The 27,078-nt window shown below is 41.2% G+C and overlaps 2 protein-coding genes across 11 annotated transcripts in view; one reads left to right on the top strand and one right to left on the bottom strand.

The window, feature by feature from the left end:
• ints8 (integrator complex subunit 8) overlaps window positions 1-988 on the top strand; it is an 88,601-nt gene extending 87,613 nt beyond the window's left edge. For all 10 annotated transcript variants that reach the window (XR_013498305.1, XR_013498304.1, XM_078215947.1 and 7 more), the window contains one exon: window positions 438-988. Coding sequence is in view for 8 of the 10 variants with exons in the window: in XM_078215947.1 (XP_078072073.1) it covers window positions 438-554 (117 nt within the window). In the remaining 2 variants the exon portion in view is untranslated. The remainder of the gene's footprint in view (window positions 1-437) is intronic.
• On the bottom strand, window positions 755-26,765 carry ccne2 (cyclin E2). The gene is made up of 12 exons (XM_078215959.1): window positions 26,706-26,765; window positions 25,884-25,918; window positions 25,713-25,791; window positions 25,563-25,625; window positions 23,931-24,085; window positions 21,161-21,296; window positions 17,367-17,513; window positions 11,988-12,083; window positions 6,926-7,060; window positions 6,068-6,179; window positions 3,237-3,394; window positions 755-2,221 (listed from the first exon to the last, which is right to left on the bottom strand). Exons 2-12 carry the CDS (start codon window positions 25,895-25,897, stop codon window positions 2,105-2,107), a joined length of 1,212 nt encoding a protein of 403 aa, XP_078072085.1. The 5' UTR covers window positions 25,898-25,918; window positions 26,706-26,765; the 3' UTR covers window positions 755-2,104.
• Window positions 26,766-27,078: the final 313 nt, after the last annotated feature.

Below are 27,078 nucleotides of genomic sequence, written 5' to 3'. Positions count from 1 at the left end.
AATGATGGCTGGCATATGAAATAGAAGTATTACCTCGACAATTGTGTCCTTGAGGTCATGTCTAAATCCTTATCTAAATCAATCCAAACTGTCCCTCAGAAATATTCTGCTTTTTAGTATTAATTGAAAGGAAAATTCACATACCTGTACTCTCTCTTACAGCAGTATCTAAACTTTTACATCTTTTACTGAAGGTTCAAATTATTTCTACATACAAAAATTTAAGATTTATTTTTGACAGTACCAATTGAATGGGTCCTATAAATAAACCTCCATTGTGCAGAAGTAAAATGAAAAAGCTACATGTTTTCTTGGAGAACAGTTCAACAAGCGAGGTTGAAATAACCACAGTATTTAAGGTGTTAAGTTGGCTGCAGTTTGATATCATATCCTTACATTTTTCTTATTCCTTTTTCTAACTAAAACTTCTTCCCTAGATCAAAGCAATAGGCCAATCTGAGCTCAACTCAAGCAATCCTGAAGAGGTTTTACATCTAGCGGCACAGAAGAGGAAAAAGAAGTTCCTACAAGCCATGGCAAAACTTTACTTTTAACACCATAATTAGGTGCACATGCCTGAGAGTCTCCATAGGTACTAAATACAGAAGATATTCTGTCATTTCTTACTATTTATGAATTCCATTGATATGGCTGGATTTTGTTTTGGCTGTCTTGTGTATATTCTTTTCATAGTATTTCTGTCTACAATGTAGATGTGAAAAAGTGTGAATTAACAGTACATTTTCAACTTTTTAAAAATTGAATTTCACAGCACCTAGTATTTATTTCATACTGGTCTTTCTTAACACATACATATCCAACTGGCATTTAGCTTACACTTTGAATGTTCATATTTTCTTCAACCATTGAAAAATATTGTATTTTTATAATAGTGGTGTTGGATAGCTATGCAGCAGTAGCTATGTAATTTTCTGTACATTTTTACAATGCTATTTACAATAATACATTAAATTCATGTAGGTTTCTCTTTGGCAGTGAGAATTCATTTTTTTTTCAGTTATCTAGATCAGCTGGGTGAGACTTGCTGTGAAATGCTTATAGTTTATATACTAACTATATAACATCTTATTGTACATCCTTTTTAGACATTGCAGTATATACAAACTAAGAACTCCACCCGCTCACTTATCTGCAAAGCAAATGTAATTCTCGGAGGCTTTGCAGAGTATGTGTCCCTCAGCAAGAAACTACGACCTCATTTAATCATCTGCTTAGTTTATGGTCCAGGCTTTAACCACCCTGAAAAAGGAAAAGAGCACCAATGCAGGACCAAATACCATAGCCCTGCATTTACAAAAATAAAGTACAAACTATTCATTGTGGAGTTGTTAGTGCCAGCATGTGTAGAAAAGTTTCTTGTGTAAATAATGGAATGTGGCAGAAAGTTGATTTAAAGATTTGCCTACACTGATTGAAAATATGTCCATGTGAGCATGTGTCATTCACAGTATAAGATATATGCATAGAGATCCATCAGTGATGAATAAGGTTCTTCAACAATGTGCTGGCTGAACAATAACTGTTAAATAGTGGGAGGGGAAAGACAAACAAAGCTAGCTGCAGGTTGTGGAGTCTCCCCCATTGTAAACTTATGTGGTCCCTCACTGATTTAATCATTTCTCATCTACAGTACACAATTTCACAGTTCAGTTTCATGCAGCTTTCTGCCAAAATAAGTTCAAACTGAATAGCTCTTTGATGAAATTGCTTCTTCACTGGACTTCCAACCCCAGAACATAACAGGCATGCACATTCTTCTGAACAAAGTAATTGTAATTAGTCAGATTTGCATAAGTCACCTTTTTTTAAAATGTGCAGACCGAATAGAAAAACTCTCACCATCTAGACGTCACTGGCTTTTTGTTTCCCTTCCCCCAAATAGTCACAGAAGTAAAGTGTTGTTCTGGAGCAAGCTGCTAGCTTGTTCATTCTTTAAAACAAATTAAAAACATCAGATGATGTACTGCTGTAGTTATTTTTCCTAAAATTAAACTTTGGTCTGCTTAAGTTTCCAGATGCATCTGGTGGCAGTAATGTGATCAATCCCACAGTTCTCTGAGATTTTCCTAGTAAATTCACCCATTCAGTATGATGAACTAGATAATGGCTTTTCGGTGCTTTTAGGTGGAGTCAAGATCCCTCCTATGGACACAGGGGATAGCCTTGCTGTACACTCTGTTTTCCTGATGTGTGCCTCTTCCTGGAAGGAAGAAAAAAGGTGTATTGAATAAGCAATTGAGATCACATTTACAACATGAATGATAAAGCAACATAATGCAAAGAGCAGCTCAATTTACCATTCTAAGGCCAGCAGATAGGATTGTGGATGGTAAAACAAGTTAGAATTGACTTCACAAAAATGTTCACTCAAAATCACCATGGCTAATGGATCTCAATATTTTATGGTCAAACCAGAAATTCTTCTGATTATTTGTAAAACATCTCCAGTGTAAGGATGGTGTGATGGAGAGGAACAGAGTTTATGTACTTACGGTGTTACTACTAGTGACATTAGTTTACTCGAGGGTATATTCTAGGAATTTCCAGATGCACACTTTTTAAGAGGTGCAACACTGGCTATTACCCTAGTGCAAGGTAGCAGCAGCATAGTGCAATCCTACCTCCTTCAGTAACTGAATCAAAATAGTCTGTTTTTATATTGTTTCTGGTTAGCCACCATGAGTTATTAGTGCTTTTGTTAACTCAAGGCTCAACCACTCCATATCATTCAAAATCTGCTGTCTATATTCTTAACTCATACCACAGTTCCAATACCCCTTAACTCACTGATTTGCATTAACTACTCATCCAACAACAGTTTAAATTTAAAATTTTCATCCTTCAGTTCTAAACCTTCCATGGCCTCATTTCCATCCTTACAGTTTAACGTTGTACTTCTCAAATTCTGGTCTCTTGCACATCCCCAGTTTCCTTCAAACCCTCAGCCTCATCTTTTTATCTGTCTAGTATCCCTTTCTAAACCTCCACCCCTTGAGATACTATTATAACTTACCTTTTTCCTATGATTTGATGTCAAATCTTGCTTAACCTATTAAGATTGAATTTGTTTTGTGGGTTGTCATACAAAAAAAATGTTTTTAATGTTTAGAAAGAATCAAGGATGTTACTCAAGGCAAAGGGACTAATGTTACAATGGGATTTTGTTTTTACCCTCCCCACCTTCATAGTGGATAATTGAAGTTAAAATAACTCACCAGCAACTCTAAGTACTTAGTATGTGTCTGAATATTATGTCTGTCTTCATTAGCCACTTGCTTGAAATCTCTCAACTTTAATGGATCACCTTCTCGCAGTGTCTTAGCAAAAGGTATCATCCAGTTAAAACATGCAGAAATGCTCTCCCATTCCAGACCTAGAACCATTTAGAAATAAATTAACCAGTTTATTCACCTTTAACAATCAATATCAAGTCAAACCTTTTGTGAATATGCAACAGCAAGTAAATTGTATGGTTTTAAATGGATTATGCCATAATGGTCGAGTCCACAAATAATGCAACTTGAATCACTCGGATGCTGAAATAAAAAGGAAAATTTATACCAAGGATTGCAGGAGCTATGAAAACGGAACATGTGGTTCACTATCTAGAGCACTTACATCAGAATTCCTAAACTTATTGAAGTCAATGCTCCATAGAATTTTTAAAAGCAAGATTGAAGCCAATCCAATTGCATCAATCTTTGCATTGTATCACTTCACAATTGTTTTGAGAGTTTGGGGGCAAAATGTTTGTTAGGCCATTATTTCTGAATTACGTTCAGATTTCAAAAACATACCAAATGCAATTAAGGAAGAAGTACTGATTCCAGGGGGCAACATGCATTTGTAGCACTTGCCATTTTCACAGTTGACCTGCTAAATATCACATGCTCATTTCAATACAACTCCTGTGCACACCAGACCAGGTGTTTATCGAAGTAGTATTCTTGAAAAACACTCGCAACCTTTCCACTCTTTCAGAAATAGAATTCTCTGACTAGCATTGAATTATGCTACACAAAATGTTCTTATGGCACTTGGGCTTCTCTATGCTACATGTTTCTCTTCTATTCCAACCAGATGTCTCAACTAATCTTGCAGTCACTCACGTTATTCATTCTAGTAGGTGAGGGTACCAGCCTCTTTACATCAAACTCACGGAATTTACAAAAATCAAACATGAAGCGCAATACAGTGAAGCATTGAGCAAGTACAAAGAAAAATCAAAATTAGTAGTAGCAACAAAGAATCAGGAACAGATGACCTGCAGAAGGCAAATGATGAATTAAGTGTGCAGATACAACCAGCATTCATGGAGGGGATAAGCAAAATGGACTGGTTGTGCTGAACAGCCTGTTTTCATATTCTAATATCCACGTAACAAGTAGCAACAGGCAGGAAATTGCATGGGAGGCTAAAGAATAAGATGAGCACCGATGCTACAAACCATTTGATATGTCAGAAGCATCCTGCAAGATATATTTAGAGATGTCAACTGCAGCCATCTGTACATAGCTCGGAACACAAAGGATCATGAGGCATATGGGCAGAAATCCAAAGTACTTTGTTTCGCCTACAAGTGTATTGATTTTTGACAAGTGACTTCTGTCATCAATGCTCTGGAGTCCAGTTTAAGATGCAACCTGAAAATCTTGTACTAGGACTCCAAGCTTCTCATGTTGACCAGATTCTCAGGCAGTAGCTGGATGTTTGGAGCAGGCATAGATAAAGCTCCTGCCTCAAAAACTCCTCTTCCAAATCTTAGTGTCAAAGAAACAAAGAACCAATCTGCTGACGCTGGTGGCAAACGGTGAAAGTTTTAAAAAGCTGATCAAAAGAAATTGCTCCAAAATGTGTTGAGAGACTAGTTGCTGATGCAACAATAAAAATATAACTCGTGGACAAATTGGATTGTGTTGCAGCACTAATTATGGTGGAATAGAAACTGCACCAACTGGTAATGCAAGATTCTGCCTTTCCCCAAGGTATCATGGGCACTGATAATTGCAGCATTGGGCGAGGAAGGTACAGTAAAAAAGCTTCAGGAAATCCACCCGAGCAGGAAAGCTTAAGCCCTCCTCTTAAATGTTACTTATCATCAGGAGGTCTGATTAAAATAATGCTGCCTTTCCATCTCTGGGTTGTAGAACTCCAAACACCAGACCTAGAAACTTCAATGAATGCCACTTTCACCACTCCACTGACCTGAGCTCACAATCCTGAGAGTGCATCCCCAACAGATAGAACTTGTTTGAATATATCTCACCCTCTTCCCAAGACATGACAAGTACATTTCTGAACTCCAAGCCATTCATTGTCACTTGTATAGAAAGAAAATTACATTGCTAATATGTTTACACAAGATAGTCACACAGGCTTAATGGACAAGGTGCTGTTGTAGATTTTGGCATCCTGCCAGACCAGATCAAGATTAGAAGGTAGGTTAGAGCCAGACCTTGCGTACATGTCCAACACACCATCCAATGCATTGTGACCATTTAGATGACCTCAGGGGGCTCAAAATGATAGGAAAAGATCATTCTTTTCAGGCAAATAGATTTAGGTCAGCTTTGATCTGGTTCCTAATTACAAGCACATGATCTGTGAAAGACTAGAAAAGATTCACTGGTCTATTCAGTCCATCTCATACAATGTGGTGCTTTACAATACATAATTCCTCCCACCAGGAAACCATGAAGGAGATCATTTAATGAGACTTAAAACACAGGACAGTTAGTGTGTGTAGAAGAAGGTTCCTTAAGCTATTGAAACTAGTCTAAGAGACCACTCTGGCCCTGATTGTGATCCAGTACCTACCTTTAGTACAAGTGTTGTCTGCTCTAACCAAAAAGAGAGAAGAAATAGACATGATCTACAGCATACAAGCTTCCTGTAATTTGCCCTCACTCAGACAGTACCTAGAATGATAGGTTAATGAATGGAAGTGCTCTTCCTATATATACTGGGGTTGGAGATATACACAATGAAATCTAAATTTGGATATATACAATTAACTGTACATCTGAAGCAACAAGAACCACCATACCTGAAGCTTTGGAAGTATCTTCAATAGATGTGTAGTAGCAAACAGCAGCAGCAGCCAACACGCCATACGAGAAACTCAAACTCTCAACATCAAGGATACATAGATCTAAAAGCTGTAAAGAACAAATTCAAAAATAGATAATGAGCATTATGAGATTTGTACTTTTATCATTAATGTGGAACTACAAAACCTGTGCTTTAAAACAGCAGTTGACAAAGTTTTGGCATCCTGGTTCTAAATTTACATCAAAGTGAACAATGCCTTATTACCAGAAAATCTCTTCAAAAGGAGGTGAGATATTAAGTGGAGATGGAATTTCCATGATTAGAGAGAAAGCTGGCTCACAATGCTTCAGTAATGCTTGGAGTATAATGGGGCAGAAGAAGAAAATTGAGGGATCTGCAACGGCATATTTGAAAGGGTACGATTTGACAAGTCTTTTGAAGCTGGAGCCACACGAGGGAGGAAAGGATGCAAATTTAGAAGATCAAAATGGCACTAAAGGCAGGAGGCATTTATGGAGACAGTGCAGCAAAGTCAAAGTCATATCACTCCAGCATGCAACCCAAAATGCAGCATCATTGACAGGGCCAAAAAACTGATTTTGGGAAAACCATTTTCGATCTGAAAGTACTATGATCACTTCAGTTAAAGTCGCACTATAGATATTGCTATCCACATCACTGAACTATTGTTTGGTGAAATACAATTTATTTTCAGCAAAAAACCCCCCCAAAAAAAGCATTTAAATTTGAGTACAAAACCAAATAAAAACAGCCACAAGATGCCTTAATGTGTTCATTGAAGGCTTTCGTTGATCATTTTTTAAAAATGATTTGTGCAGTAACTAGTAATTACCTGAGCAATCTGTATAAAAGTTTCTTGAGAATACTGAGGCAGCGACATGTTGGGTACTTCTTTTAAACAGATTATTTGAAGATAAAGGTTCAACCAGCAAATTATAGTTACTGGACACAGTTCCCAGTTTAAGGCCTTAAAAAAAAAGAAATATACATAAATAGTCTCATACAAGCCATTATTTGCAATTTTATCAGCACCCTCGCCCTAGCACTTAAAAATAATTGCAACATTAAATGGAGATCCTCACAGGGGCTTGATTTAGCTTCCTTTATCTTTAAGGATCCTCAATTTCTTTTTTTAAACAACATTCTTAACTAGTGCTACTATCAAAGCCTCGTGTTGTAAATCCTCAAGTCAGTATTCCTTCACCCATATAAATTGTACCATTCCTGGCCAGATTGCCTCCCCTCATTCTTCCCACCAAAATGTAACACTTCAAAACTTCTCTGCATTAAATTTCATCTGCCCATTTCACCAATTTATGCCTCCCTGAAGTCTGTTGCTATCCTCGTTGCTCACTGTGGTAAACATAGAAAATAGGAACAGGAGAAGGCCATTGGGCCCTTCGAGCCTGCTCCACCATTCAGTAGGATCATGGTTGATGATCCAACTCGATAGCCAGATACCCTCACTCACCCCCCCTCACACCCCATATCCTTTGATCCCCTTTGTCCCAAGAGCTATATCTAACTCCTTTTTGAAAACATACAACAATTTGGCCTCAACTACTACATATGGTAGAGAATTCCACAGGCGCATCACTCAGCAGTGATGGGGTCTACAATGTCAGAGACTCCATCACCGCTGCCAGCGAGAATAGAAAATTTGGCGCTCAGCCAAATCTCCATTCAAAGCAATGGGACCTGTGCTTTCCAGCTGCAGACGAGGTCAGAGAACCCTGGCCAAGGTTATCACACATAACATAGGAGGGAATCTCAATCTCGCCTGTACCATATTTTTAGAAGTTAGTCCCAAATCAATCCCAATCTACGCACCTTCTCTAAGCCCCTAAAAATTTTCCATTTTAAGTGAATGTCAAATTCTCTGAGAGTTACTATTAAATCTGCACCCTCTACCCATCCAGGCCATATTACCCAGGTCAATCATCGTTTATGGGAAACTGGTTTCATAGTGGTATTAGGCACTAAACTAGTAATCCCATTTTTTAACATTTATTAGTGTTTCAAGTAGGCACTGCAATTAACACTGCAATGAAGTTACTGTGAAAATACCCTATCGCCACACTCTGGCCCCTGTTCGGGTACACTGAGGGAGAATTTAGCATGGCCAATGCACCTAACCAGCATGTCTTTCAGACTGTGGGAAGAAACCGGAGCACCCGGAGGAAACCCACGCAGACACGGGGAGAACGTGCAGACTTCAAACAGACAGCGACCCAAGCCAGGAATCAAACCATTGTGCCACTGTGCTGCCCCAGACACCCAGGTTATTGCTGGTGGGACATCACTTCAAATCCCACCATGGCAGCTATTGGAATTTAAATTCAATGAATAAAATCTGGAATTGAAAGCAAATCTCAGTAATGGTGACCATGAAACTATCCTGACACCCAGGTTAATGCTCTGTGGCATGAGTCCAAAATCACACTGCAGAAGATCCCATGGCATCAATTGTTGCAAAAACCTGCCTTGTTCACACGTGCTTTAGGGAAGGAAGTCTGCCATCCGGCTTACACACAACTCCAGATCCACAGTAACATGACTGACTCTTAATTCCCCAGTGAAATGGCCTGATAAGCCACTCAGATCAAGCTGCCCATATCCCATGAAAAAATAAAGAACTCTACATGAAAAGATTATCCTCATCTCCCCTCTGCTTCTTTTGCCAATTAATTTATACCTTTGTCCTCTGGTTACTGATCAATGGAAACAGTTTCCCTATTTACTTCCCTAATTTTGAAAGCCTCTATTAAATCTCAACTCAACCTTCTCCCCTATAAAGGAGAACAATCAAAGCTTTGCTAATCTTTAGTCCATAGCTGACATCCCTGGCATCTTTCCAGCAAAGCGCCCTTAAATGATCTCCAAGGTCTACAATCCCTGGAAAAGTGATTTTGAAATTGAAATGTAGGTAGCTGGCGATAATAAGGGAGTAGTTCAGAATAGAATGTGGGTCTCCAGAGTTTTGGGTGAGCTGCAGTTTATGGAAGCTAGAACTCAGATTCAGCAAGGAAATCAATGGAATAATCCAAGCCAGATATGACAAAGGCCCGGACGAATATTTCACCTGAAGTTGCTTTAGTTAAAGCTTGTAATGAAAATGTGACATATTCAGAACAGTACATTGTGAAAATATAAATAATAAAATAAGCATTTCAAACAATGCCCGGCCTGATATCAATTGCTCTGGAGTCTCTATGTATTCAGCATCCTCCACTTCCTGTAAAAGTTTATTAGTCACAAGTAAGGCTTACTGCAATGAAGTCATCCATACATTGCTCTTAAAGCGATATGGGGTTAGCTGCCACATGGATGCCAACGATACTCAGTTCTACTTTTCCATGTCTGTTGACCCCTTCCTGGTTTGTCATGCTGCCCAGCCACATCCACTCAAGAATGAGCAATAATTTCCTCCAGTCAAAACATCAGAAAGACCAAAGCCCCCAACATAAACTCCATCCTTCTGATGCCTACCTCCACACTGAGGCTGAATCAGATGGTTCATAACCAACAGCATTCACTAACAGTCCAAAGATATTAAGGAATATCGGATATAGGTCGCAGATCAGCCATGATCTATTAAATAACAAACCAAGCACCATGGTCTAAATAGTCTATTCCAGTTCCTATGTTCTTCCATAACCTCCTGGTCATCCAAACCACTGTTTCCTGTACCCAATCTGGGACCAGCCCAGCTTAGCCATCACCTCTGTCCATGCTGACTCCCTGTGCCCAAACACTTCAAATTTAGAATTCACATCCTCATGTTTCATTGCACCCATCTCTCATCTCTATCCCTACAATCTCTTCCAGAACTGTTCCCTTCAACCCTGCATTCCTTAAACCTTGCCTCATATGTATCCTCCTCCCTTTTACCCTAACATTAACAGCATAACCTTTATACTACCGAGGCACAGTAAGAAGTCTCACAACACCAGGTTAAAGTCCAACAGGCTTATTTGGTAGCACGAGCTTTCAGAGCGCTGCTCCTTCATCAGGTGAGTGCTGCCTAGTCCGTGTGCTCTATAATTCAGTCCCAAACTTTCCACCTCACTCTACTCTTTTAAGACGATGCTTAAAGCAGACCAAGCTTTTGATCAATCCTCCTAATCTGTCCTCCTTTGGCGCAGCATCCATTTTTGTTGGATCGTACCGGTTTCTCTACATTAAATCATGTTCTGTTACCGGGAGAAAAGCAGGCAATATGAAAGAACTGACCTCACACTCCATTGCATGCATCTGATGTACAAATCAAACCATGTTGTCACTAAACAGTTATCCCACAGGGAAGTTTAAGAGACAAGCACATGGATGTGTAATTCGAGTTGCAGACATATGCGAGACTGGGTAAGGACAGCAGAGTTCCTTCCCTAAAGGGCATTACTGAACGAGTTTAATTAAAAAATAGTAGTGGTGGTGGCACTTCTACTGGTGCCTGCTCCTCGTATCCATCCCAGTTCAAAAATGACAAGTGATCAGGACACAGGATGGGGCTCTGTTGTGGTGCCTATCCATGACTGAATACCCATTTCCTTTGTCAACACAAAAATGAAATAACCCACATGGACAAGACACGAGATGCTGCCAGTAACTTTGAAACAACAACCCATAGCAGTGCTGACCTTCAGAGGAGGAAGCAAATGAAGTATTTGATTTGCAAGGGATCAAACATGATATACAGGGTGCACTAGCACTAGGTTATGTTACTGAAACAGGAATCCAGAGACCTGGACTAAATTCAGAGAATGGAAAAGCTCAAATCGTAAGATAGTTCTTCGAAAGTAGAAAAGGATGGTAGGGCTTTGAGTTAAATAGGAATGACTAAGATAAGCAAATATTTGTTCTTTTTGAGGATGAAAATTCCACACTAATACCCCTCAGAGCAATGGAGGCAAGGTCACTGAATATTTCTAAGGATGAGTAAAATAAATTCTTGGTTGACAAGAAAGTCAAAGGTTAGAAAGGTAGAGTTCAGGCCATAATCAGATCAGCCATTCATATCAAATGGTGGAGCAGGCTCGATGGGCCAAATGGCCTACTCCTAATTTGTACATAATTCAGTTATGTACAAGTTGGTATTAACAAGTGACAACAAAGCTGTTGGATTGTCATTAAAATCCAACAAGTTCCATAATGTCCGTTAGAAAAGGAAATCCACTGTCGTTAACCAGCCGGAGTAATGTGAAATTATAGTCACACATATACAGTTGACTCTTCCCTCTGAAGTGAGGTGAAGTGAAATGACATGACGCCAGGTCTACCAGCAATTTCACAGGTCAACTAGGGATGGGCAATTATCAGCTGCATAAGCAATGACTCAGTGTCAGCTGGGCCCAATGGGTAGCACTCCTGCCTCAGAGACTGGACATTGTGGATTCAGTCCCATTCTAGAGCACAAAACTTTCACCTGGCACACCCGTGCAATATCGAGATTGAGCTGCATTTTAGATGAGATCTTGAACAAATGCCAAAAGTCTCCCCTCAGATGGAAGTAGAGAGTCGCTTGGCACGATTTTTGAAGAGTAGAAGATACTGCTGGTAACGTGGCCGATAACTTACCCCATAAATCAACATCACAATAAAAAACCTCTGGTCATTATTACTTTGCTGTTTATGGAAGCTTGCTGTGCATTAATTGGCCAGTTCATTTGGTATATTTCACAAGTACCTCATTGGTTATAAAGACCTTAGAATGCCCCAAAGTGTGTGAAAGGTGCTATATAAATGCAGGTCTTTCAGTGCATGTCCAGAGGATGAAAAAACAAGATATCTTGACCAAGATCAATAAACACCAGATATGAACTGGGACACTACTGGACAAGGTACTGGGCTCGATTGTGTTATAAACCATTATGAACAATCAATGTCAGACTGCTTACCTTTAGAATAATCAGTTCCATATCAAGTATTTCTGCTTCTGTACATGCACCATCTGTGACATATGCAAACTCATTCAACTTTGGAGGGTAGATTTCCTGAAACAATATAAACATAAAGTCAAACTGAGTTTGTCAAACAAGTTAAATACCACAGATTTTATCAAAAGATTTCTTTTAATTTATGGAATGAAGGCAGCCAATAGACATTGCTTCTCAAACATTTTTGCTTAAAGGAGACCACTTCAAATGGTTGGTAATCTTGTGTTCCTCCTATCACCCCCATCTGAATACAACACTATATAATACTCATAATATGAATGGGCTGCATGTTCCCATCGGAGTTGTTTGCAGGCTGGGGTTGGGAGGAGCAACCCCTGCCCTGAGATCCCTGTCACTTCCATGCAAAACATTCCAACTGTAAGTGGTGGGCATTTTGGTCACTTATTCTGCTCTGATCATCTTTAAACAGACTCCCATCTCCTTGCAGAGTTTACTGGAGCAGTGCCCAGGAAACTGGCAAACACTAAACCTTGCCCCTAAGGGCAGAGACAAAGGTGTTCTAGTAGAGAGGTTAACCCACTCAGACTGGGCCTTCTGTAGGCTTCATGCGTCCTGAGGTAATGCATTCACCTACTTGACTATCAAGAGATTGATTGACTTTCTTACAAAATGCTGATTGGGGATTACGTGATGAGAATGCAGGGTTAGTTGTGCTTCTTGTGAGCTCCAGCACTACTCAGCTAGAAATCCTGTCATTTATTGTACTCTGCAGCTCGTACTTGGCTAATTCGGGAGTGAAACTCCATATTGCTCCCTGGAAGATTTTTGGTCAAAATTTGCTCTCTTGTCATTTGGTTTTGTCAGAATACGGAGCTAACTGGATTGGAGTCAACTCGGTGAATGAGCCAGCTATTGACTGGCACTTGCAAAGGCGTTACAACCGATGATTGCTAATATTATCAAGATCATTGATGAGAGACTCAGTCTGAGCGCAAAACATCAGTGCTCATGCTACAGAGCTCTAGAATACTAGTAAAAGGGTCGACAAAGCGGAGGAAGAATTTTTACTGTTGAAAATACAACTTTCCTTGGTAGCGGCCTGCTTACAACCCATGGAAAAACAACTGCTCAATCTGTCGGATAGACAATCTAGAGAAACAAGGCCACAAGAAAGTCATTCAGACTGTCGGTGTGCCAGGAGCTGAGGGTAAACTCCCAGTTAAATTCTGACAGCTGGTTGCCACTTTTTCCTCAACATTGAAAAGCAAGCTGGGAGCATCAAGTTATAAAGAGCACACCGTTTACTTGGTTTGAGGTCCAGGGACAACCAACGATTCTGGCCCATAATTATGTGTTTTCATAACTTCAAAGACCGCCAAAAGGTGAAGGAGGCAGCTAGACGTAGTGGGGCCTCGCTCTATGACCGAGCTCTTCCTTTCAAGATTTTTAAGCAGCGATACAAAGGCCCAAAGGTTTCAACAAAGTTAAGAGAAGACTTTAGGCCAGTGCAGCGCAATATGCCGCAGTTGCTTAGAGAAGCCAATACCTCTAATTTTGAAGACAGGCAAGAGTGAGGAGGAACATGCATCCTATAGACCAGACTCACTTTCAAATGCAGATTTGAATTCACTACCCAAAATACTGGCATTGGGCCTAGAAAAAAAATTCTTCCCTTGATTATCCAGGGTGATCAGACCAGGTTTATAAAAGGCTGAAATTCATATAACAATGTCAGGAGGTTATTAAATATTAATCAGGTTTCTCAACACGTGATAGAGTTTGGTGATTTCACAGAATGCAGAGAAAGCATTTGATTGGGTAAAATGCAACTAATTTTTCTGCACGCTCCAGAAATTTGAGTCAGAGTGCGGGAGAGGGTGGATTTGTTAGTGGATACAAGTGCTTTATAAAATCTCACTTGCAACAGTTCTTACTAATAATCACAAAGAACAAAGAACAATACAGCACAGGAACAGGCCCTTCGGCCCTCCAAGCCCGCGCCGCTCCCCGGTCCAGGATTGAATCCTGAATCCAGGATCCCCGCCCAATTTTCCAGCCTATCTACATACCAATATCCTATCCACCGAGCTGTCCCTCACAGCTACGATGCTTTGTTCATTACAACCTATTAACTTACCCCCACCCCCCCATTCCAGACCATGTGATCTCCAGGGAGAGGCGAAAACCCAGAGTGAAAAACCCCAGGGCCAATATGGGGAAAGAAAATCTGGGAAATTCCTCTCCGACCCCCTGAGGCGATCGAAACGAGTCCAGGAGATCACAATGGCCCCAATCGGAAAATGCTTCCCAACCCTAGTCATTTCCACTTCCACGAACACCATATGAATTCCCTGCCCCCGAGACAGGTTCCCAACTATCCGCAGTCTCACTCTGTACTGGCACCAGCAAGATGATCGTAGAATGAAGCCTTGAAACGAGAAACCAGGAACAATTAGCCCGCGCCGCTCCCTGGTCCAAACTAGACCACTCTTTTGTATCCCTCCATTCCCACTCCGTTCATATAGCTGTCTAGATAAGTCTTAAACGTTCCCAGTGTGTCCGCCTCCACCACCTTGCCCGGCAACACATTCCAGGCCCCCACGACCCTCTGTGTGAAATATGTCCTTCTGATATCTGTGTTAAACCTCCCCCCCTTCACCTTGAACCTATGACCCCTCGTGAACGTCACCACCGACCCGGGGAAAAGCTTCCCACCGTTCACCCTATCTATGCCTTTCATAATTTTATACACCTCTATTAAGTCTCCCCTCATCCTCCGTCTTTCCAAGGAGAACAACCCCAGTTTCCCCAATCTCTCCTCATAACCAAGCCCCTCCATACCAGGCAACATCCTGGTAAACCTCCTCTGTACTCTCTCCAAAGCCTCCACGTCCTTCTGGTAGTGTGGCGACCAGAACTGGACGCAGTATTCCAAATGCGGCCGAACCAACGTTCTATACATCTGCAACATCAGACCCCAACTTTTATACTCTATGCCCCGTCCTATAAAGGCAAGCATGCCATATGCCTTCTTCACCACCCTCTCTATAAAATGCCTTGGGATTCTCCTTAATCCTGTCTGCCAAGAACATTTCGTGACCCCTTTTTGCTCTTCTAATTCCCCGTTTGAGTATTTTCCTACTTTCATTATACTCCTCCAGAGCTCCCTCCGTTTTTAGCTGATCCCTAATCACATCCCTAATAAGCTTTTATCTTCATCAGGGAACCAGGCAGGGTTGCTGGCTATCCCTGTTGTGGTTTGCAATAACTATTGAGCCCTCAGCAGAGGCAATTAGACATAACCCTTCAGTATTCGGCTTGGCTAGTGGCAGAGAGCAGCAAAAGATGATGTTATACACGGACATGTTCTTTGTCTTAACTGGAAAGGAAATCTCCATTCCTGCTATTATTGACACCGTGTGTCAGTTTGGTTTCTTCTCAGGTTATAAAATAAATTTTGTTAAGTCTGAAGCCATGCCATGCGGAACCCCCATTTGCTCCCTGCCCCTTCAGATGGTCCCCTGCGAGGTTTACCTATTTGGATATTTCTATTTCCTACCCCCTTCCATTCCGTCAGTTATACAAGGCAAACTTTACTCCCTTTTTCGCATCAATAAAGTGGGATCTACGTCGCTAGTCCTCTCCACCTACATCATGGCTGGGCAGGATAGCTCTGATTAAGATGAATTTATTACCTAGATACACACTACAGGTGCTACCAATTTTATTTTCTGCCGAGATCCTGAAAGAAATTAACGGAGGGTTTAGCTCCATCAGATGGAACAAGAAGACGCCATGCTTAAAATTGGCCAAATTACAACTTTCAAATTCAAAAAGGGGCCTTGGTGTGCCCAATATAACATTGTATCAGCTGGCTTCTCATCTTGGATTGATATGAGGATGGGTAAGAGGGGATCCCTCTTCCATTTGGCTCGATATTGAAGCTGGCCAGTGTGAATACTCTTTACAAATTCTGCTGCTTCTTAGAGATTTCAACACTGTACCAGGTAAACATGAGAATCCAATTATTACTAATAATATGAGAGTGTGGAAGATGGTCTGTGATTTGGAGGGAAGATCTATGCTATTTTCTGCTCTTTCTCCCATACAGGGTCACCCAGATTATCCCAGGTCTCCTGGACCGTGGTTTTGACGTTTGGAGGGATCGGGGACTCACAGACTGGGGACCTTCTTAGAAGGGCCTCCTCATTATCTTTTGAGCAACTGTATCAACAATGTGATACCCCAAGACTTTTTTTTTAAAAAAAAGATACTTACAACTTAAAGGCTTCATTCTTAATAAAACACCCCAGCATCTTAATGCCAGTGCTTCCCCGGTGGAAAAAGAATCTTACTGTCCACAGCACCAAAGCAATTAATTAGCAATCTTAATATGCACTAGGAATATGCAAGAGGTTCTGCAAACTTGGGAAAAGGTCCTCACAGTGGATACTGATGAGATCGGGGGCGGGGGTTTATCTGGGAGGACGCAAATAAAATCTTGGTCTGTAACAGAACAAAGTAGTCATCTAAAAATTCTACACCGTCTGCATATCACACCAAGTTTAAGACACAAGATGGATCCTGACATATCCCCACTGTGCCAAAAATGTAAACTAGTAGTGGGGGACTTTACTCACTGCATCTGGTGTCAAAATTCTTTAAAAGCTATTGGTTGGGCGTACTTAGAGCTGGAAAAAGTATTTGATATGACCTTGGATATGGATCCTGCGTTTTTGGTTCTGGGACTTCCAGATAAAGAGATAATTGATGGCAATGAGAAACATTTGTATAATATTCTAACATTTACAGCATCAAAAAATATTTTATGCTCTTGGATTAACGATCAGTCACCTTCCATACAGAACTATTCATGATTATGATGGAATGAATTCCAATGCAATTTCTAATTTGTATACTTTGATCTAAGTTGGACTCATTTCAAGAAGAATGAGGCCCCTGTTAATTATACAGGTTCCATAATTTACTCCTACAAGGCTTTCCGTAGAGCAGGCTGCACTCTCTAACCGTGTACGCGCGCAGGCAAGGCTGTGTGCCTCTTTTCCATTTCTTTATACCATTTGTCTTTGTTCTCCCCATCCTGTTACTCGTTTTCTTGACTTTCCTTCTATGCGGAAGCACCGGGTTAAAGTGCTGATTGTACAAAATTGGAAAATTCAACACATTTGAAATACTTTTAGCCAATAAATTGACCACATTAAGAACTTAGCTACTTGCATTTTACACTAAAGTGAAGGCAGCAAGAACGAAGCTCATCAAAAACTTGTTCAACAACATGCTTTCAAAATGGAGGACGACAGGTTAAAACTATGCTCAACCACATCTATCCTCCCCAACAGCCAGCGGATGCGAGTTTACCTCCAGCTTTGCAGCAATGAAGAGTGATGAGATGCCTATGAGTTGCAGCTTGCTTTTATGAATATTTTCTTGAGTAAACATGAACCGATCAAAGAAATCCTGAGCAAGGTAAAAGGTTTCTCTGTGGAGCATGTACACCTCACAAACCTGAAAGATAGTTTAAAAAAAATGTAAGTTAATAAACAAAAATGTTTTTTTTTGCATTTACAGGGTGCAAATCTTGCTGACAAGACCAAGATTTCTTATTCATCCCTAACGGTCTTCACTGAAGTGATGGTGAGCCAGCTGCTGCAGTCTGTGAGAAGGGGTTAGGGAGTTTCAGGTTTCTGACCTAGCAACAGCAAAAGCAATGGCATGATGTGTCCAAGTCAGGATGGGGTGTGAGTTGGAGATGGTGGTGTTTACAATGCCCATTACCCTTGCCCTTCCTGGTGATATATGTTGAGGGTTTAGGTGGTGCTGTTGAAGAAATGCAGTACATCATGGCAGTTTGGATGCACCAGTCGAGGGGAGAGAGAATGCTTTAAGGTGGTTTTAACAGCATGGTGGCACAGTGGTTAGCACTGCTGCCTCACAGCGCCAGGGATGGAGTTTGATTCACGGCTTGGGTCACTGTGTGTGCTGTTTGCACGTCCTCCCTGTGTCTGCGTGGGTTCCCTTCGGGTGCTCCGGTTTCCTCCCACAGTCCAAAGAAGTGCAGGTTAGGTGAATTGGCCATGATAAATTCTCAGTGTACCCGAGTAGGCACTGGAGTGTGGCGACTAGGAGATTTTCACAGTAAATTCATTGCAGTGTGAATGTAAGCCTACTTGTGACTAATAAATAAACTTTAAACTTTATTTTCTTTCCTCCCCCGGTCCTTCATTGTTGAAAAATAGCTGCCACAAATTCAGCTACGCACTCACCAAGTCTCTATTCTCGAATCCAAATGTCAAAATGCCCAGAACAGAGCCAAGCTGTTACAGCGAAAACAATAAGAAGTCTAACAACACCAGGTTAAAGTCCAACAGATTTATTTGGTAGCAAATTGGTAGTGGCATTTGCTATCAAATAAACCTGTTGGACTTTAACCTGGTGTTGTTAGACTTCTTACTGTGTTTACCCCAGTCCAACGCCAGCATCTCCACATCACAGCGAAAACAAGCCAGAGACAATCAATCACCTTGTATACAGACATTATTTATAAAATTAATCCTTGGTATATGGGGCAGTAGCAAGTCCAGTACTTATTGCTCATCCCAAGTTGCTGTTGAGATGATGGTGGGTAGCCATCTTCCTGATCAGCTACAGTCTGTGTGGTTAAGGTACTGTTAAGGGAGCTCCAGGAGTTTAATTCTGCAATGAACAAGTGGCTGGAATTTTACTGACACACCTGCCCCGATTCCTGGGGCAGACGAGGCTCGGAGAGCGGCATTCTCCATTAGCCTCAGGCAGGATCGTACGAACCTCGGGCGGACGTGCCGGTAAAATTCCACCCAGTGAGTGAGATTTGGAAGTTGAATTTGGAGATGGCTGTGTTCCCACGTACCTGCTACCCTTATCTTGAAGTATGAGAGATTGCAGCTTTAGGTGACTCAGTGGAAGAATACAGTGCATCCTATAGATTTCTCATACTGCAGCTATGTAACATGTGACTGTTTTAAGGTGGTGAGTAGGCTACTCGTAAATCAGACTACTCAGGCCTGAATGGTCTCGAGCCTCTAAGTGTTGTTACAGCTGCTCCCATCCAGACAAGGAAAGAGTATTGCATCCTGAAAAAAAAAACTCGGTTGCTCTCTCTTCATTGATGATGTATGACCCACTGAATCATACATAGAAAATGGAAGCAGGAGTAGGCCATTCGGCCCTTCGAGCCTGCTCAGCCATTCATTATGATCACGGCTGATAATCAAATTCAATACCCTGATCCTGCCCGCCCACCCCCCTCCCACCGCACCCCTTTAGCCCCAAGAGCCATATCTAATTCCTTCTTGGAATCACTACTTTCTGTGGTAGTGAATTTCACAGGTTCACCACTCTCTGGATGAAGAACTTTCTCCTCACCTCAGTCTTAAAAGGTTTACCGCCTTATCCCAAACTATGACCCCTAGTTCTGGACTCCCCCAGCATCAGGAACATTCTTTCTGAATCAACCCTGTCTAATCGTGTTAGAATTTGAAGTTTCTATGAGATTCCCCTCTCACCCTTCTAAACTCCAATAAATACAATTCTAACCAACAGTCTCTCCTCATAGGACAGTCCTGCCATCCCGGGAATCAGTCTAGTAAACCTTTGCTACACTCCCTCTATAGCAAGAACATTCTTCCTTGGATGAGGATACAAAAAGTGCACACAATACTCCAGGTGTGGCCTCGCTAACAACCTATACAATTGCAATAAAACATCCCTATTTCTGTACTGAAATCCTCTGGCTATGAAGGCCAACTTACCATTTGCCTTCTTTACTGCCTGCTGTACCTGCACACTTACATTCAGCGACTGATACACAGCAAGGTCTTGCTGAGTATCCAGCTCTCAATTCACATCCATTCAAATAACAATCTACCTTCCCATCTTTGCTACCAAAAAGTGGATAATCTCACATTTATCCACATTGTTGCAAATATTGCACATTCTCCTTTTGATTTCAGATTTCTGACATGCGCAGAACATTCCTTTTGTTATTGCATTCCTGACTTGTGCTTTGAGAAGCTTCTGGAAGTCAGCAAGTAGGCCACTTTCCACAGAATACCCAATTTCTGACCTGTTCCACTCGTCGAAGCATTCACGTGGCTGCTCCTGAGTTTCTGGTCAATCTCTGCCCCATGGATGTTGATGGTGAGAGATTTGGCAATTGAATGGCAAGTGGAGATGGCTAGACTTTCCTGCTGGGGATGGCCAATGCCTTGCAAATACCACTCATCAGCTCAAGCAAGTGTGGATGTTGCCCAGGACTTGCTGAGTGTAGGCACGGGGGTTTGCTTCTTAGCAAATATGACAGTACATTGCAGCACTGAAGGAGCTCATCTTTTGGACATTAAACTGGGGCCTCTTCTGCCTTCTCCAGCAGATGCAAAACATCCCTATTTTGGAGAAAAGCATTGTATCATAGAATCCCTACAGTGCAGAAGGAGGTCATTTGGCCCATCAAACCTGCACTGACAATAACTCCACCTAGGCCCTATCCCCATAACCCCATGTATTTACCCTGTAAATCCCCCTGAGACAATTTAGCATGGCTAATCAACCTACCCACACAACTTGGACTCTGTGGGAGGAAACCCACACACACACGGGGAGAACATGCAAATTCCACAGTCACCCAAGGCCAGAATTGAAGCCAGGTCGCTAGCACTGTGGGGCAGCAGCGCTAACAACTGTAGGGGTGTTATCCCCTGGCCACTATCTACCACTCTCGAAAAATCAAAAATCTGATTGTTAGATCATTGCCATTTGTGGAAGTTTGCTGTGTTGAACTGGCTGCCACATTTCCTATGACAATATGACCACATTTCAAAAAGTATTTCACTGGCTGTGAAGCCCTTTGGGATGTCTGATAGTCATGAAAAGAGCTATACAAATAAAAGTCTTTTTCTTCAAATATAGTGCACAGGAAAGCATTTTTAAAGAGTGGTTTCATTTAAAGCATCAAACACATCATTCAAACCCCTGAAGCTTGTGCCTTTAAATCTGTGCTTTGTTAAAACAAAGGCAATAATAATACACATCTTATCAGAATTACTTAGGATTTAACAGCAAAGAATGCTGAATAATTCTGGTACAAGATCAAGTAAAGGACTGTAATGATGACTAACCTCTATCAGCCAATCCAGTAAAATTGCTCTCATTTTTGGTTGTAAGGACGGGTGTAGTGAGAGAACGTTTCTGTCGTGGGTATACTTGGTTTCTTTTTTCACCATATTGGACCACACATCTTCAGAGTTTCCCCAGCTAAAAGAAAAAACATTTCAAATAAGTTATGAAAACACCAGATTACATATTAGCCTTCCGAGGATAACATTTCATCCGGGAGCTGATATCTCAAGTCCAAAGCTTTTGACAACTCATTTTCCCCCACACACCATTCTCCAAGTTGTGCACATTGAGATAAGCTGTCTCCTTTCTTCACCCTCACCTTACCATCATTCACCACCTTGCTTTGCATCTCCAAGAAAGCCCCACCACCCCTTTTTCAGTTAAAAATGTTGTCATTCAGCAGTACCTAAAAGTTCCTTTTCTTTAAAACATCCCCCTCCACTTTAACCATCCTGCTTCAGGATTTAAGAATGTTTCTTGTTCTAGTCAAATCAGGGACCCGGGTTCAATTCCTGCCTTGGGTCACTGTCTGTGTGGAGTTTGCACATTCTCCTCGTGTCTGCGTGGGTTTCCTCTGGGTGCCCCGGTTTCCTCCCACATTCCAAAGATGTGCGGGTTAGGTTTATTGGCCATGATGAATTGTCCCTTAGTGTCAGAGGATTAGCAGAGTAAATATGTGGGGTTACAAGGATAGGGCCTGGGTGGGATTGTTGTCGGTACAGACTTGATGGGCCGAATGGCCTCCTTCTGCACTATAGGGATTCTATTCTATGATAAAAAGCTTCCAAGGTTCTCCCACTGTCTCCAAATCCAGAGGTTCCATCTAACTTCCTGCGATTCTGTCACTGATGCTCATGAATAATATGCAGCTTATGAGCTCCAGCAATCCTGACCATGTTTGTACTTCTTTCCTGATTTACCTCAGTGGAGAAGTTCTCAGAAAACCAATACCTTTTTGTATCAGTATTATAAACAAAAATTAATGCTTACGGTACAATACTAGGTCCAAAGCTCTCCACCCCACCCTGCTTCTTCACAAGCACATCCAAGCTTCCCAAAAATACAAGAGTTTGGATGCTTTCCAGCCCATTGGTCCGGGTACCAAGGTGTGCTCAAAAACTGTCACTGCTGCAAATAAGAGTCAAATGCAGGCTTTGATGTTGGAATAAAGTGATGTCTGTTTGCGGTAGATGTTGCATACAAAAAGACGGAACAGTTTAAAACCCAGTTCCTAATTGGCACAAGCCTCCGATACAAACTACTCAATTCAACTTAAACAGGGTATAGAATGCTAATAAGGAAAAGGCATAGGTACTCAATGATAGGAGGTGGTTCTAATGAAATGTCAGTGACCCGAAATATCAACTGTTTCTCTCTCCACAGATGTTGTCACCCCTGCTGACCATTTCCAGTTTGTGCACTTTGTTAGGTCCAAATGTTAAACGCTTCCAAAAAAAAACCTGACAAAAGTATCATATAGCTTTGGGTTCCCAAAATTGTCTTCAGCCTCATATCATGTTCACATATGCTCTATTAGCCCCATTTAAAATGAGGTTGTCCATTTGGATTGATCTAAGCTCAGGTGTTTCCTATTTCATCACTTTATAACGATGGGATTTGGAAAAATAAAGTGACAACTTTTTATATTTAGTGATTAGATAACCATGGTATTCCTCAGTATACTTAGAAATTCCTAGTAAGTAATGTTGGAGAATTATCGAAAAACCCGTTTCCCAATAGCTCAATGGGACATCAAGCCATCTAGTCCAGAAGGTCCGAGAAATACTTTACTGCTCAATATCTGGTATAACAATTGGATAGCGACCATGCTGGGGAAGTGTGGAAAATATACCCTACTGGTGACTGACATTGGATATTGCTAAGCTGCCCCAGGATGAAAATGGCTGCAGACACAACATTTCGACTTGTCCATTTGGTGAGGCAATGAAGGGTTGAGAGCACTGGTTAAACAGGTGTTGCAGCACAAGTCAACCTCTTCGAGAGGGGCAAGAACTTGGAAGAAAGGAAAGAAGAAAGGGAGAAAGGACAAATTCATTAAGCTGCCTTCCCATTTGAATGCTTTTCTTCCTCAGTGCCAGGGACCTGGGTTCAATTCTGACTGTGTGTGGAGTTTTCACATTCTCCCCGTGTCTGTGTGGGATTCCTTCCACATGCCAAAGATGTGCCAATTAGGTAGATTGGCCATGTTCAATTGACCCTTAGTGTCAGGGGGATTAACAGGGTACATACATGGAGTTATGGGGATAGGGTCTGTTGTTGGTGCAGGCTTGATGGGCCGAATGGCTTCCTTCTGCACTGTAGGGATTTATGATTCTAAGTACGATGTTGCCAAGCAGCAACTGGCAATGCCACCTTTAAAACTACTTGCAGAGACCATAAAGCATGAAATCCAATCTTTATTCATTCATGGGACATAGACATCGCTGGCTGGCCAGCATTTATCACCATCCCTAGTTACCCTTGAGACAACTGAACACACAATATTGTCTTATTCTGGGCAAGGGTTTCATCTGTACACAGTATCTCCACTCAACAAATCCAGGGCACAAATCTATATGTTGCCACAATAAAATAGGTGATAAATAAGATTTTGGAAAATAAAATAAGGCTTCAGTTGCACTAGGATTTGAACTTCACACGCTAATGGAGATTGTTGACTTACATTGCCACTTGATGAACAAACATTAAGGTGAATACTTAATGGTTGGACGTTCAAATAGTGCAGCCAATCTGCATCAAGGTACTCACCTGAGAGGTGGTAGCGGTGATTTGGTTAGGAACAGGTTTTTAAACCGATATTGTGTGAACCTAGAGAAGTCTCCAATGATATCAGTCTCTTTATGTGGTGTGGGGATAAGAATGCAAGGGCTAACTGCTCCAGGTACTATAGGTGCCCAGCAGCTCTGCAAAAAAGAGAGAAATAAACAAATGTCACTGTTTGAATTAAGATTGATTTGAACTATGACCAGATGATAACACCCATTTGGAACCAAACTTGACTTCTATGCATATTTGAGAAAGTGCTCCCTCTGCAGGTCTCAGTAAAAGTTACAATAAATAATTTATAAAGGCAAATAAATGAAACTGGAGTACTGAAATCCCCCTTCATGGTACAACTATTTGGACTCCAGATTAACAATAAATTGAACAGCAAGAACTAACCCAAAATGTTTAGTTTATACAAGTCGGGATTAGAAAAATCAAAACACTTTTTGAAAAAATGTTACTGGGGAATAATGTCAGTAAAGCTACAAGCAATACAGGTCCTCCTAATACTGATGAACAGAAGTAACACTTAAAATAAAGCAATATTCAAAAAGCAAGCAGTGCAGCGTTGAAGTCCAGGATTTGCCTGAACCAGCAGTGATCTGGACTGAAGAAAACTCCTGCGTAAAGAGTGCCCCCTCCTCTAGCCATGGCCAGAATTTCACTCACAGTTCAAGCAGATTCCACTGCCTTTTTTTTGAAACACGTTTGCGAGGGAAAACTTCCCGCGTTTATTCATTTCCGACTTAATTTAAGACGCAAGTTTAGACATTTCAAGCCCCGATTTCGCCTTTGCACCCAGCTTTCACACGGAATCCCCTTTCAGTGAATAATGCATCATTTTACAGACTTTTACTGGGCAGTAAAGACCGCCGCTTGAACCCTTTGGATGAGGGGGTAGTGGGAGCGGGGGAAGGGAAACACTTCCGAACAAAACGTCGGCTTTTAATACCATGTCTTAAATGTTAATCCTGGGACTGGATAGTCATTTTGATAATAGATTCCATTCTATATTCCCTGGACAGTGCAATGTACCAAAACCCCCCTTAGCAACACAGCACAGTCCGGATCAGTACGTTTCAAAAGTCATCCCAGCACTAAAACATGCAGAATGTATTCATGCACCCCCTTTACTTAAAAAAATACTAGGTTGTCTGGTTTCTTGATTTTCATTTTAAACCATTGTGAATATAAATGGAGGAAAAAAAGGAGCCAGAGTTCATACAAGGCGGGCGCGCCACCAGCAAGTACCTCCCACAAGAAGCAGGAACCGGCTGTTTGACATTGCGCGCAAACTCTGTAAGCTCCAGATAAGGACACTTCATTCATTCATTCATTCAGCAAATACCGCCTGCTCATCTCCAGCATTCAAGGCTGATTTTCAAGCCACTTCGCATCATTTGCTGCACTTTTTCTAAAATAAAAGCTAATCACAATCAGATGAAATATATACAAATTTAAAAATATCAAATTATACAGGCACGCATTCTGCATTGGTCACCGCCACGCTCTGACTATCCGGCCAACCATGGGAAGTTATCTCTCTGTATATACATATTAACCTTTTCTATCTAGCTGATTCTTAATAGCATGATCTGCTATGGGATCTCCTACCTGTATCTGGAACTGTCGCCTTCTCTTGCTCATTTCTGTCTCGTGGTTGTGATCACTACATTCCTGAAAAATATAAATGGCCATGACATTAACCAGTTACCAGAATAAACTTGCTTGAAAATATATTGGTAATAACTTTACACTGCTCACTTCAGGTTTCCTTTTCTTTGACTGGATGGTGTCATCCTTTTGTTCCTCGGATTTTGCTTGCCTGGCTTGTAAACGATCACTGTTTTAAAACACACACGAAATTGCTCTTAGATATAAAACTCCCTTCAATTTCCCCAAACACATGAATTGTAATAAAGGAGCATTTCTCACCTGCGCCTCGACATCTTCTTCAATTATGTAAATCCCTTAAAAATATTGTAAAATATAAATTTATATTATATACACTGTATTGATACTGCTAAACAAGGCACATTGAATAAGCCACATGACATTGGCTTCCTGCCAGGCTACCCAGACCTAGTGTCATTTTTTTTATTTCCACAAGATATTGATTAAATTTAAGTTTCAGTGAAAAGCAGGATTTTGAAAAAAAAGTTAATTTTTGAGGGAAATCACCATGGGTGCATGAGCAATCAATTTAAACGTTTAGGTTATATATCATAAAAAAGCGCCACCCCGCAGCAAAGTTCTCTTTCTACCTCCGCCCTTGATATTTTCCATCAATTAGGAGGATGTTAAAGAAATGAAAAGTATATCGATTGCAATTTCTAAGTTATTTTATCTCGCACCCGGTTCCGCGCCAATTTACACAGAGCGGGTAAAGTCTGGATTGGACACTTTCTCACTTCTCTCTCCCCAGCCGCCAAACCAATAAAACCCTGATCTTTCACAAAGAACACTCAAGCAGGACTTTCCTCTCGGACTCACTAAATCCCCTTTATAGATTGCAAGCACAACTTTCTCTCCTACATAAAGATTATTTTATAGATACACAGAGAGCCAGGATATAAAATGGGTGCAGTTCTGTGCGCTAACCGGCGCTAGTTTCCACTAACAGCATTTTAAAAATTCTGTCCTACTCAGAGACCCATACACTTCCTTTTCTGCCGCAGATTATTAATATTACCGAGATATTGCGAATATAAACCCTGCAATGGTCACAGATGCTGTGTGTCCCACTGCTGTCCTTACCCTAGAAGCTGCTCAGAAATAACTCAGCTGGCGCCGGCGCCAATGCTTTTAACAAGGGGGCAAATGAAATGCGCATGTGTATACTTGTCATCCAGGTGAACACAAATCTAACCTCTTTTTTCCCCCTGACAGTCCTATTCATTCATACAATCACATTAAAACATCCCTGCTGATCCGAAACATGGTTCTCCTTAACAAATTTCATTTTTCAAATCTTTTCACATTTGCTCAGATTGCCTGCTTGTTTTAAATAAACACCACCCACTGCCAAGTCCCGCCCTCTGGGAGGAGATTTAAAACCTACCAATAGCGGCAACAAGTCGCTCCCACAACGTGATTTGGCTCCAAATGTAAACAGAAATTCATGCAGCTT

Source organism: Mustelus asterias, chromosome 7, assembly GCF_964213995.1.
Source record: "Mustelus asterias chromosome 7, sMusAst1.hap1.1, whole genome shotgun sequence".
Lineage (NCBI taxonomy): Eukaryota > Metazoa > Chordata > Chondrichthyes > Carcharhiniformes > Triakidae > Mustelus > Mustelus asterias.
Note: the sequence above shows the minus strand (reverse complement) of the source record. Positions and strands in the feature narration are given on the sequence as shown.

Bases quoted from the DNA above. Each gene is read 5' to 3' on its own strand.
- ccne2 (XM_078215959.1), bottom strand. The intron at 24,086-25,562 runs GTAGGAGATCCC...TCTTTTTTGCAG, and splicing joins GGCGACAGTTCCAGATACAG to AGCTGCTGGGCACCTATAGT. The intron at 17,514-21,160 runs GTTAGTCATCAT...ACTATCTTTCAG, and splicing joins TACTGGATTGGCTGATAGAG to GTTTGTGAGGTGTACATGCT.